This window comes from Brassica napus, chromosome A1 (genome assembly GCF_020379485.1).
Source record: "Brassica napus cultivar Da-Ae chromosome A1, Da-Ae, whole genome shotgun sequence".
NCBI classification, from domain to species: Eukaryota; Viridiplantae; Streptophyta; class Magnoliopsida; order Brassicales; family Brassicaceae; genus Brassica; species Brassica napus.
Window position 1 is genome coordinate 26794362 of NC_063434.1, and position 13293 is coordinate 26807654.

General features: G+C 37.0%; 1 protein-coding gene and 1 pseudogene across 5 annotated transcripts; both read right to left on the reverse strand.

The window, feature by feature from the left end:
- Positions 1-4092: 4092 nt before the first annotated feature.
- On the reverse strand, positions 4093-6943 carry LOC106348616 (annotated as a pseudogene).
- LOC106381127 (growth-regulating factor 5-like) lies at positions 4253-12403 on the reverse strand. 5 transcript variants are annotated; one of them, XM_013821007.3, is made up of 9 exons: positions 11451-12403; positions 10625-11168; positions 10060-10499; positions 6421-9984; positions 6176-6331; positions 5957-6055; positions 5747-5831; positions 5505-5673; positions 4253-5121 (listed from the first exon to the last, which is right to left on the reverse strand). In XM_013821007.3, the coding sequence occupies exons 1-4, from the start codon at positions 11647-11649 to the stop codon at positions 9977-9979; spliced, it is 1191 nt and encodes a 396-aa protein (XP_013676461.2). In that variant the 5' UTR covers positions 11650-12403; the 3' UTR covers positions 4253-5121; positions 5505-5673; positions 5747-5831; positions 5957-6055; positions 6176-6331; positions 6421-9976. The 5 variants fall into 5 exon arrangements, with proteins under 5 accessions (XP_013676461.2, XP_048595594.1, XP_048595589.1 ...); XM_048739637.1 differs by having other exon boundaries at positions 5505-5657; positions 5960-6055; positions 6421-9988; positions 11451-12393; XM_048739632.1 differs by having other exon boundaries at positions 5960-6055; positions 6421-9988; positions 11451-12393.
- Between the last annotated feature and the right edge of the window lie 890 nt (positions 12404-13293).

Below are 13293 nucleotides of genomic sequence, written 5' to 3' on the forward strand. Positions count from 1 at the left end.
TTTCTTGTGATATAAAATTCTGTGATATTGGAGGAGGGAAATTAGAGCGATGGACCAATGAATAGGGTGGCAGAAAACGCAGAAATATAGGTATGGATCGGAAACGAGTGGATATAAATCTAGCCCGCACGTGACGGGTGGGGCTTCAAGTCATTTGTGCAAACGTGTTAACCCTTAGTTTTTCCTGATCACTGTGACAAAAAAAACGATATTCCCCTCGACACCAGATGTGGACAAGACTGGAAATAGCAAAAGGTTGGCAAACACTGTGCTCTTTTTTTATTATTTTGTTTTACTAAAATATACGATGCCAACAAATAAATGATAATACAGTGTTGATGAGAAGGTTAGAAATATGATCCCTTGGATTGTATGGTATTTATGGAAGACGAGGAATGGGATTATATTTGAAGGAAAGGCGGTTTTTATTCAGGATGTGTTGGTGAAAATATCTGAGGAAGCTGAGTTTTGGTTGATAGCTCAGAAGCAAGAAAGAGAGAAGGAGGTGGAGGAGAGAAAAGCTCGGGAGGCTGTCCGGAAATGTTGGAAGCCGCCTCGACCGGGTTGGATTAAGTGTAATATTGGTGTGGATTTTGATAAGAAGACATCAAGAAGTGGAGGAGCTTGGGTTGTGAGAAATGAGATGGGTAAAATCCTCATTCACAGTAGAAGGGTGTTCATTAATGTAAGGTCCCTGGATGAGGCTAAATACAAAGCTCTGTTGTGGTCCCTGGAGAGTTTATGCTTTCATCATCTCAACAGAATCATTATTGCCTTGGACGATGATACTCTCACTAAGGTGATCCTCAGACCCAAAGCGTGGCCTAATTTTAAAGCTCAATACATTGAGATGGAGAAGAGATTGAGGAAACTAGAATGGTGGAGATTAGTAAAAGAAGAAAGATCAACTAACAGAGGGGCTTTCCTCATAGCTCAAAGTGCGGCTAAAGGAGGCTATCTGCAATCCTATGTTGCTGCTGGTGGTCCTTTGTGGCTTCGGGATTTGTTTGAGAATGAGGAAGCTTCTCCCTCTGTTTAGTTGATCATTGTCATGTTTGTGATGACTTGTCTTTTGAGTTTCATATCATGGGTTAGTTCCTGCTTTGTAATCGGGTGCAGAGTAGTTTTTGGGTGGTATAGGTTTTGAATTTTGGGTTGAAAGTTATTCCGTAGCTATGTCTGTTTACTTGTAACTGAATGCTGTTCTTGTTGACTTTGTTTTTTTAATCCAACAGATGACAAAAAAAAAAAAAAAAAAAACAGTGTTGTCTTGTAAAAATGTGACGTTTAATAATTAGAGTTTGTCTTTTATTTAACGAAGCTCTAAACATTATGTCCAAAATGAAATATGTTTTCAGACTATTACGTTTCTGAAAAAAATATATAGATAGATTTTTAAAGTGATGGATATATTTTTGAAATTGGTGAAAGTAAACTGAAATTGGTAGAAGTAATTTGAAATTGTATTTAAAAAGAATTAAATTGAAACTGTATTTTTTTTAAAGTAAATTGAAATTGTCTTCTTGTATCAATTTAAACACATTTTCGTTTCATTTTGTTTTTTCAGCTAGCTTTATATTTGAAGGAGTTGTATTTATTGGTCGAATTAAACAATAGAAGGAATGCATAAGAAGAGAAAGTTGAAAGCTAGACCCTCCCAAAAGAAGAAGAAGAATGTTTTGTTTGATTCCAAGAAGATAATTGTCGTGCTTGCAACTTTTTGTCTGAACAAGAAGAAGAAGAAATGGGAACGTATAAGTATAACTCTTTTTTGATAAAAAAAAAGTATCTCTTTCTTCGCCCTATTTAAATATACTCGTTATCTGTGGATCATCTATCATTTTTTATCGAGAACTCAAATTATGGAACACTGATTTAACTTTTTTCAGAAAAAAAATTATTAACCAAATGAGCTATATATTGGCGTTGCTTTGGTTATGTAGACGTTGTGTCATGTGTGAATATGTTGTTATAGTCACGTATTGCATTGAGTTAACGATAATGAACAGGATCACATGCATGGATGTAAACCAAGAAAACTACTATATATAGAGAAGTTCAACTTATTACTATTGCCTGTGGATTTGTCATAAACCAACCTAACTCAAAATCATTAATTTCCAGTGGCCATGCATGATGCATAACCTTGTCTTCTTTCCATTTATGGACCCATCCTTATAATCATAATTAATAGACATTACTTTATAAGGATAACGATTGATCTATCTCAAACGGGTCAATGTCATCATCTTGTTTTATATATACATCTAGACTCTGTCTCTCACCATGTGAATATCTGAATGAAATAAAGCTTTTGTTTGTTAACTATCAGAAAACATGTAACAGAAATGATGGTGTGGTTTCTATGCACAATTTCTTAACAATTTATAACAAGTCGTACCATTCTAAGATTTATTTTTAAATATTCTAACTGATTCAAATCTACTACTTACCCGAAACTAAAAATATTTTTATAGATATTTAAATATGTGATCTGATACGATTGGGTATTTGTCATGGACTGTCGGTTTACACATCGCATGAAGCTCCAAGCATGCTGGTGGCCAAGAAAAAACCTCTTGTGAGTGTTTGTGATGGGAAAATATACGTAGTAGGAAGAAGCACATATCGCGATTTCTCAAACTTTTTCGAATCTTTCGATCCTGAAACCAAGATGTGGGAGCATGTGCCAAGCCCTAGCGCAGAGATATACGGAACATATACAGACGAATTTTGTGCCTTCAAAGGGAATCTTTATCTCTTGTTTAGGGGCAACGTTTGTTTTGGTTTACAATCCCAAAGAAAATAAATGGGATGTGTTAGTAGCAGTAGGATTCGATAGGCTTTTGCCGTGTGATCATAATTCTTGCATGATAGATAACTTATTATATTGGTATATTGGTGGATCGCTTAGAAATTGAATGGTACGATTATGTGGGAAGATCTTGGAGATCTTTGAAGGGTATTATGGAAAAATTATCTACATTACCAAAGCCTAAATATGGTTCTCTAAGATTGGACAATTGTGGCGGAAAGATTGTACTTTTATGGGAGCAAAATGTGCTTCTATTTGTTGTTCTACCAAGGAGAAGAGGATATTGTGTGCTGAAATTGCGCTTGAAAAACGTAATATACAAGAGATTTGTGGGAAGGTTAAGTGGTGTGACGTTGTCTTACGGTCCCTGTCATGTAGCCTAGAACAACTTTTTGTTGTTACTATTTGACGAGTCCACACAGTAGCAGCCCTGGACGGAAGCATTAGAAGCATCAGCTTCCCGCCGTTAATAATACTAGTGGTTTTCCGGCGCTACGCGCCGGTTTATATAATAAAAATTATTATTTAGGTATATTATATGATAACTAAATATTTGACTGCTAATATATAATTGAATTGAATTTTATAAATTTAATATAAATATTGATGTGACATTAACATAATATTTACCAAAAATATCATAAACTTTTTTGTTCTATTGATTTTCAATTTTGAATTTTTTGAAAAAAAGATAACTAAAATTTGAATATCTTTCTGTGCTTTACGTGGTTTAGTAGTTTTCTTTAATATTTGTTTTTATGCTTTTATTGTTATATGTTTTTTTGGTTTTAAAGTTTTTATGTGGCCCTTTAACATTTATTTAATTTTGGGTGCACCTTATGTTCTCCTTCAAACGTAAACGTATACTTGTAGGCTTTCAATTTTTTTTGTTTTGCACTCTTTTATCAGATTATTTTTCTAAAAAGGTTGCCTAGAACGCTCAAAGAGATTTTATAAAACAACACCAACCCAAATTTTCCAAAACAATAACAGAAACATTGCCATCATTGCAAATTTGCAGACAATAAGGACATCCATTTAGAAGATGTACTCAATGTTCTAGTAAATAAAACCATGTTGTGTCATGTTTGATATCCCTTCATTGAATTCAAGCAATGCCGTTATGTTTTATAAAGGAAGTTGTCCCATTGCATATATAAAACATGGATAGTACCAAAATCCTTGATAAAATTGTCCTCCCAAAGATATAGTATTTTTGCAGGAAGCCAACAACTCGTCCATCTCACTAACGCATAAAATTTATGGGAATAAGTAAATCTGGCAGAAAAATTAATGAATTAAATTTTAACATCAAAAGTCACTAACAAAAGTTCCAATATTTTCCAAAAACACCAATACACATAAAAAGCAAAAGTAACAGGAATCTAACTTGTATGTTTCCTACATGGCCACATTGATATTTCGATTCTCTCACGGTGATCGATAAATTCCTAATTTTATTTTCCAAACAAAGAATTTACACTTTTTTCTTTTTATGATTATGATAAAAATCTATACCAATATACGGCTGTCAAAATCTTATCAAAACTGTTTCTAATTCATCTTCGGAAAATAAATCCACATTCCCTTGCAAGACCTCACTGGCAGTTACCTCTTATGGCTTCAGTTCTTCGGCTGCTTGTATTCTCTCTACATCTTCTCCCAGTCATCCCGTGAAAATCCAAATCTCAAGGGTATACATATGCCTGAAACGCCTCCAACTCCCAACATATCTAGCTTTGCAGAGAACTTGGCTCGTGATCTCTCCACCCAAATTCAAGAGCAGTCGAATGAGTTACTACCCTGATCAGAGCTGGAATACTGGTATTTGTTGTTATCTCCAACAGAGAAAGAGTTTATTAACTCGAACTGATTGGTGTACATCTGAAGCTTCTCTTCCACGAAACTCATATCACCAAAGCAGTCGTGTCTCATGTTTTCAAAAGAGTTGTTGCAGTACTGACTCAGATGTGTTGACGGCGTTGAGCTTTTGTTTGGCTTAGCCATTGGCTTCTTAAGATGTCTTAGGAGTATGACATTTCTTGGAGACGCAAGGGATTATCTCCTCTGAAAAATCTACCTTAGATTTATCACCACGGATCCTGCATGCAGTTACATCATAAGCTCTTGATTATTCCTGAGCGGTGTTGAATGTTCAAAGCAATTCTCGAGAGCCTTTTCTATAATCACATATGTCAGCGGCCCAATTTTCCCAAGGACGCAGCCTAATCCTATGTACCGATTCGTTCTCTTTCTTTTGGCAGATTTCTCATTGGATTCTACTTTTTTGTTGGCAGAAACTGAACCTAATGGAGTAAAATCACACAATATCAATTAATTATATAATAGACTAAGAAATCAAAATCGGAAATACTAATAAACAAAACTGCATCTTTCGACGGGCAACATGATTTGGACATGGAAAACAATATAATCAACATAGTAACAAAACAGTTAAAATCAACCATTTCCGTAGACTTGAAACGGTAACTGACGCTAGGCACTGAGTAAAAGCCTCTGAAGAAATATCTAGATGAATAAATCATTTCAAAAAAGGTTTTATATGATCATATAAATTTAGATGATATAAACTGTCAATATTCCAAGGAATAAAGAAAGGCTAATAAGCATGTAATAAAAGAACAAAGCTATAAAAGGTTGAATATGAATTACTGTTATTTGTTGTTACCTCGATCATTGAAAGAGTTTGTTGCCATTAACCGGTACCAGTTCATCAGAAGAAACAATGCATCCAATCAATAAACCATGTATGGCGGGATGCTGTGTAGCCAAAGAACTGCGGATTTGACACACGCCCCTGACGAAGGTGGGTTCATATATTCTGTACATAACATAATCTGGAGTTTCACCAAACAACTACATAAGTCTAACATCACCTAAAAAGAATCAGAGAGAGTTGTTCTGGTTTACCTTCATGAATTCTCCATCTAGCTCCTTAGAAGCTCAGTTTACAGGACACCACGCCACACAGTAATGTGAAACATGCAAAGTCGTGCTGGATACCGCCGAGAAAGGAAATTTGCCAAAGAGCATTGAAAATACATTATAGGTTACAATTGTTCATTCTAATTGCACCAGTTACAGAACACAGAGATATTATAAGTTAAGTATAGGCTCTACCACCATCTGTGCAGCTTCAGAAGCTAGAACATGAATCAGTTTAGCGACTTCTGTAGGTTTAGTCTGCTTCCTCCGGTTTTCGATCAGAATCAGCCAGAACTTGACATGTAAATCACCAAACCAATCCAAATCAACGATTACTGAAAACATATGATGAAAACCCTTTGACAAAAAAAAACATATAAAACTTTTAGAAGGACGACATATTAAAACGCTAACCTGAGGTCGTAGACGTCACCAAGCCTTCGACTTGTGAATTTTTACTGGTAGCAAGACAATCTTCAGATCCGAAGTCTCAGCTCCCCGTCTTCAGACTCCAATCCAAGACTTAAAACTTAATTTTGATTTTTAATCGTCAGAAAAATGTTTACAAACCTAGAGCCATGAAAGCAATCATGTACAATTCAGATTCCAAAACAACACAAAACAGACAGAAAATATCAAAAGAAAAAGCGATTGATTACCGTAGATCTTGTTGGGAGCTTCGAGCTCGAGGAGATTAGGTTGTGGTGAATCATGTGAAATAAATATATGTATTAAGACGGCATATATAGGGTGATACACTGATATCCTGAGGGATTTGTATCATGGATATGAAAAATCGGAAAGGAAGAGGGACAGACAATATCGTTACAAAGAAAGCTATTGATGGATTTCATTTGAATAACAAATCCCTATATGCTTACTTAATGAGAAAGGGAAACGTTGAATCTCTCTGCTCTCAGATCGTGAAAGATGAAACGAAGAAGGCTAAGAACAAACAGAATGGGCTTACTGGGCTATTGACATCAACATTTCTGCTAAAAAAAAATTGAAGCTCAACAACCCACATTCTTTGAATCGAATCGTGAATTACACGCGCCCCTAATTCTTTGCTCTCGAAACCTAACTAAGCGACTCCTCTACAATCGACGAATCCGTGACGGCGGAGACGTCGCCTGCTGCTTCCGGTAAAGGTGAACCATCTTCGCAAGTAATCTCTCTCATCTCCTTTTTCTGGCATGGATTTACCTGAGATTCCTCCATTTCGAAAGAAAGTTTTGTCGCCACAGTGTCATGACAGCGACGGTTCTGCTGCTCCTTCGTCGACCATGGCTCCTCCGCCACCTTGCTGTGACGACGTATTCTCTGGCGTTCCGACTGCAACACCCGGCCTTCCAACCGCGAATCTTCCTCACGAAGCTCCTCCAACCCTACCAGATACTCCTCCTGCAACGCTACCATTGGAAAGCCTACCAGATGTTCATCAACAAATTCAAGAGACCGTGGAACAGGAACTAGCACCATTTGTACCTTCTATGGGAGCGTGGTCAAAGCCTCTTGTTTTAAAGTTCCCTCCTCCGTCTACACCACCTGAGCCATCTACGCCTCGCAGCTATGATTTTCAGTTGGTACAGAGCCAGATTGAAAATTTTTGGCCTTCACTGGAGGAAGGTACCAACCTTAAGCAGAAGAAATCTTTGCTGAAAGGAGCTCCTCCCTCATTGCCGAATCTCCCTGTTTCAAAGTTGCCGCCTCCAGAGCTAAAAGAAGATGGCTCGCTTCGCTTTCCATGGGCCGCAAGGATGAACCCGGCTTCCAGAAACTTGTTTCGTGCTTCGAGACCAACTTTCAGACTTGATGGCACCCCTGAGATCATCATTCCAACTAAGGTACTTGAACTTGGTCCTGAGAACGTAGGAGAATATGTAATCGGGCAATTTCATCGCTGTTCTATTCCTTCTGGTGGTCTAACGCATGCTGTTGTTAACCGTCTGTGGGGTAGAAGTTGCAAAATTGTTAGTCGGAAATTAGGAGAATCATCCTATCTTTTCCATGTTCCCCACCAAGAGACAAGGAATTGGGTTATTCAACGAAGTGTTTGGCATGTAGATGATTGCTTAATGTTTGTGGCCCCTTGGAATCCAGTAGGTTCATTAAGAATCCCTGAAATCTCTACTGTCCCAGCTTGGGTGACTTTAAAAAATATCCCAACAAGTTGTTATTCCAGACTCGGGATTTCTCACATTGCTTCCGGTCTTGGTGAGCCTATGCTTACTCATAAGCCAAGGCTGGATCCGTTCAACATAGGAGAGGCTAAGATTTTAGTGGAAATTGAGCTTGACAAGAATTTTCCCAAAAAAATTGCATTGGATGATAAGCTTGGTAACATTTTTGGTTGATGTGGTTTACTCTTGGATTCCATCAACTTGTGAAAGATGTGGGAGCTTAGGTCACAAAGCAAAAAGGTGCTTACTTAAAGAAGACAAGTTGGTTCTCAATAATGAAAGTAAACAAGATCAGGAAGAGGTGGAGATTCCTGTGGTTGATATCAATCCTTTGTTGGTAAACACTGCATCAAGTAAAGAGACACCAGCGAGCAACATGCCTAAGGTGAGCACAGATATACTGCCAATTCAAACAGTAGCTAAATTTTCAACAGTGCTTCAGCCTCATCATTCTCCTTCCCAATCCGGAGGTTCAGAAACTTCCTCAGAACCTCAGGGAGCTACTTCTCCTCAGGATAGCTCCATTGCTTTCGAACACTTGTTTCCTAGTGCCAAGTCAACTTCAGCCTCTACACTAGCAGGTTCACCATCTGCTCACACTACTCCAGCCCAAGTTATGGACAATGTTCCATCTGCTATTATCAGTAATGAGGGTGCTACACCCTCAGGAAATGATCCAACAATCATGACCCCTCACTCAACCAAGTTTATCCAAGAGCATGGTAATATGGAAAGTGATTTCCATATTAATGAGCAAATGGATGAATATGGAAGTGTGTCAAGAGGGGGTAGGCTGCTCAAGCGTACACAAAGGTACCAAGAGATGGAATGGCATACCGTTCGTGGACGAGGAAACCGAGGTCGTAAGGGTCGAGGTTCCTAATCAAGCGCACAAGAAACCTTTTAAGTTTGGTTAAACTAAAGAGTTGTTCTAACTCATTGGGTTTCTATAGCTCTTTCAATGCTTACTTTATGTACTAAACTTTTTCAAACTATGTGACTTAACAAATCACATCTTGTACTTTGTTTTTTAATTGAAAGCCTTTTTACAAAAAACAACCCACAGCCCAGATGATGTGTCAAAAAGAGATCTCCTGATTGGTCAATTTTTTCATCCGACGTGGGATGCTTCAGAAGGCTTTATATTTAGCTTTTAGTATAGTTTAGATATCAATGTATTGGTAATTTATTAATTGTATCAGTAGCTCAGTTGGTCAAACTTTGGTAACACAATTCACTCAGGTTCAATACTACATGGCAGCCCATTTTATTTTTGGGCTTGCAGCCCTTGTTTTTATATAGATTTTCAGAACCCGGCCTGAGTAGAAATGTAAGAAAGCAGTTTAAGCTTTCTTTTTTGCTCAAACATATGATTGTTTTCCCATAAACGACAATATCTATAAAGCTGTCTTGTTGAATATTTTCTTAAATTGTTACTATTATATTTGGTTTTGATCACTCGTTTTGGCACAAGACTTTTGAGTATGTATACGTCATTTGATTTGTGTATATACATAAAGAACATGCTACGTCCAGGATTACAGTAAATTTCGAATTACTAAGCCATGATTACTATGCCTTTTGCATACATTTTTGTTTTCTATTTATTTCTATGAAAATAAAGACTGACACTGGAAGAAATGAAGGAAAAGAACAAGTTATAATTCCATAAGCAACTAAAGATGCTTGCATCCTAAGAAACAAATCAACAATATAGTGTTTCTTTCAGATACTGTAAAATAAAATAAAACGATAGCTTGGAACAAAAATAACAGCAGCCGGAAAAAGCAGGAGAAACACACGCAGAGATAAATGTCGGATCGATTTTCTTGTTGGGACCTAACAAACACACACAGACACACGACATATAGAGAGAAGAAAGAGATCATTACATTAATGTATACATATAGGGTTTCTGCAAACAGTGTCTTGTCTGTCTCAATGTTCCACGGAAATAGATGTGAAATGTGACCCTTCAAACGTGTTTGTGTGTGTGTTGGTGCAGACCCATCACTGATGCTATCTGGCCTCATCAATCAGCTACCTGAAAAATTAAGTTCGAAATAATTTTTAAAACTATCAAAACTGTTATTATCTAGTTGGATAGCACATTACCAGTGTCGAGTCTTGACTGGGAAGAAAGGTCAAGCCAAGAATCTGAACTGTTCTTGTTCTGTGTCCACTCTTCACCAAAGAAATGATGAAGGGACTTCTTCGTGTCCGATGAATCTTTCTCTTCCTCTTCTTGATTAAGATAATCTTGTCTCGATGTGTTTTCCAAGATAGTTCTTGTGGGTTTGTTGAACATGTCGGCGCCCAAAACAAAACATTGTTGTTGTTGTCGATGATCTTGGTCATGATGATGATGTTGAGATGATGATGAGTATGTATGATGATGATCAAACTTATGATCAGTAGTACAGTCGTACGGATTATCCACTACCGTTGCTAACGGTTGTTGGTGATGGTATGGAGAATCTTGAAAGCTTCTAGAAGCTTCTGGAAAAAAAGTTCTTTCCCCAACTCCAACTCTCTCCCCAATCCCTTGAAAATATCTACAATTAATCATAATTAAAAGTAGATTCCACATAGTATATTTTAATATCATGCCTTCCTTTTTCAAGAATTAAGAAAACTTAAATAATGAACAGTTGACATGAAAAAAAATGAAATGCAGAACCTGAAGTCTTTGTGGTCAGTTGCAGAGGCAAAGACATTGAGCTGAGGTGTAGATGTGTTTTGATGAAGTGACAAAGCAGAAACATGACTAAGAGTTTGTTGCTGTTGTTGTTGCTGTTTAGGTGGAGTTGAAGGGTAAGGATAATCAAAGGAATGATTATTGAAGTAACCTCTATTGTTACTACTACCAACACCAAACCTATTGCTGTTACTGTAAGCCTCAGCTAAAGGGGATGAAGAAGAAGCAGAATAAGTAGTAGTAGTAGTAGTAGTAGTAGTAGTAGTAGTAGTAGAAGAGGACAAGGTGGGGCTTGGGATGTTGTTGGGGAAAGAGAGAGATGGTGATGTTAAAGGAGCAGCTGTCTGACTCTGATCAATAGATTTTTTGGCACGGTTTCTTCCTCTGTGCATGTGTTTTTCACAGTACTTAGAATCTGGATGTGCTTCTCTTGAGCATCTCCATTTCTTACCATCTGTTCTCCTGCATCTCCCTGGTTCAGGATCTTGTTTTCTACCAAATCCCATCTGGTAGCATCCCCACCCAACTGCATTTTTCAATTAACCAAAACCCTAAAAGTTAATCATGATGCATGTTGTAAAGCTCTAGTTAAGACCTTAATGAAAGTTAATTATCTCATAATCACTACAAGCTTGTGAAAGTGGTCTTAGACAGAAACCCATACACTATAAGGCTGTAAACTTTAGAGGCATGAGAATCAACAAAAGATTGAAGCTTTATGCAAAGAGAAAAACAACCAGGAAATCAAGAAAGATTTAAAGAAACATATAATAGTTTGTTGAAATTGTAATTAAAGCTTAGGGCTTACGTGGTTGGTGAGGGAGGAGTCTAGAGACCAAGGAAGAGTCCAAGCTTCTTCTAATGGAGAAGATGAGGTCTGGTGGGACAGGAACGCCAGAGACCATGTACTTGTAAATTAAGGCTTGATGCTCCAGTTCTTGCCATTGAGTTGGTGTAAATGGAGGCCTCCCTATTGGTCTCCCACTACTTCCACTTAGGCTCATCATCTTTCGTGTTAGTTTCTTGCTTTCCTCAAAGGGCTATGTAGCAAAATCAAAGGAGGAGAAAAAGAAGAGACAAAGAGCTTTCTTGATAGATTCAGAGATTAGCTAGGGTTCTTGTGTTTAGGACAGAGACAGACAAGGAAGACCACTTTCTCTGTCCCTTTTTTCTCTCTTGTTTGATCTCTCTTTCACTCTCTAATTAAGCATATATTCCTCAGATGCAATTTGCATGAACATTAGCTAGCTTCGACCTTGTGAAAAGGCTAGCCCCTCCTTTATATATATACTCTATTTTGTACTTAGGGAAGATCAAGTCATTTACAGAATATAGATTACTATACAATTACAGAAGATAAGTGATCACATTTTATTACTATAAAAAAATAGGGGGTTTTTAGGGGGTGGGGTATTAATTTATATTTGTTAACAATTAAACCAAAGAGTAATATCACCAAATATTCATAAACTAAAGTTTAAGAGAGGTATATAAACTGTGCAAAGAAAAAAAAATGTCAGATGAGGGCAAGAGCTTTTAAGGAGATTTGCCATGTAGTGTAAAATCAAAACAACATTAAAATATCCAATATTGTAAATGTCAAAATAGATAGATAAAAATGTAAGGAAGAGGAAGAAGAGTGTGGTCCTATAAAGACTGGCAAATCTGAAGAGACTCAGGCCCAGTGTTTCTGTTGCTTCTTCTGCAGCACTTGATGCTTTTGTCTCTCTGATTACTCTTTCATCTACTCTCAAATTTCTTTCATCTCTTCTCAGTCTTCTTTAATATTACTCTTTTTATAAAACTATTACCCATAAAAAATGTATTTGTATTAGAAAAAGGTGCATTGATTTTTGGAATCTTTTTTTCTTCCGTTGGGCAGATGCCATTTTCAATATCAGCTGTACCCCAGCACTTCTTCATGGCCTAAAAATGAGTGCCACAGAGCCCTAGTTTATTAAATTTAGCGAGCCCTGATATTACTGTCTTAAGACAGGAAAATCAGATAGATGAAACAACTGAGATCATAGATGTGTTGAAAAGAGAATTGACGAATAATATTGATAGAAATGGGAATGAGCTTCTTTAATTTCTTCTTGTATCACTGCACAAATCTCTGACTGGCTTAGTAAAAGAAACGTAGCACTTGGTATATTCTTACAATTTTACATTTTCTTACTAAAGTTTTAATAGGTTTTTCTTGGTGAGATAAAAGTATAGAAAGAAATGTAATGTGGGGTGGTTTCAAAATCTGGCAAAATGGTAAATGAGAAAGAAAGAAAAGGGTGTTTAGATGAGAAATAGAGAGCAGGGAAGAGACCATTGGATAAAGAAGAGGGACTAGGTGTTTGTATGGCTGCTAGCTAGTGAAGTGAAAGTACTTTTGTTCTTTAAAAAAAAAGTTATTTTTTTTATTATAAAATTTCTTCAACAAATGTATTGTAGAATAGGAATAATAAAGAAGAGAAATGCAGCATGTGAAGAATCAGAAATACTTCAGAGAGGGTTTGGGTTCATTAAGTGCAGAGAAAATAAAGAGTAAGACTGTTCACTAGTCTGTTTGTTTCTCTGTCTCTTTTCACATGCTATGTCCTTTTCTCTCCGTTTTTGAGGCCCCCTAGATCTTTCTTCTTACACACCTACAATCTACC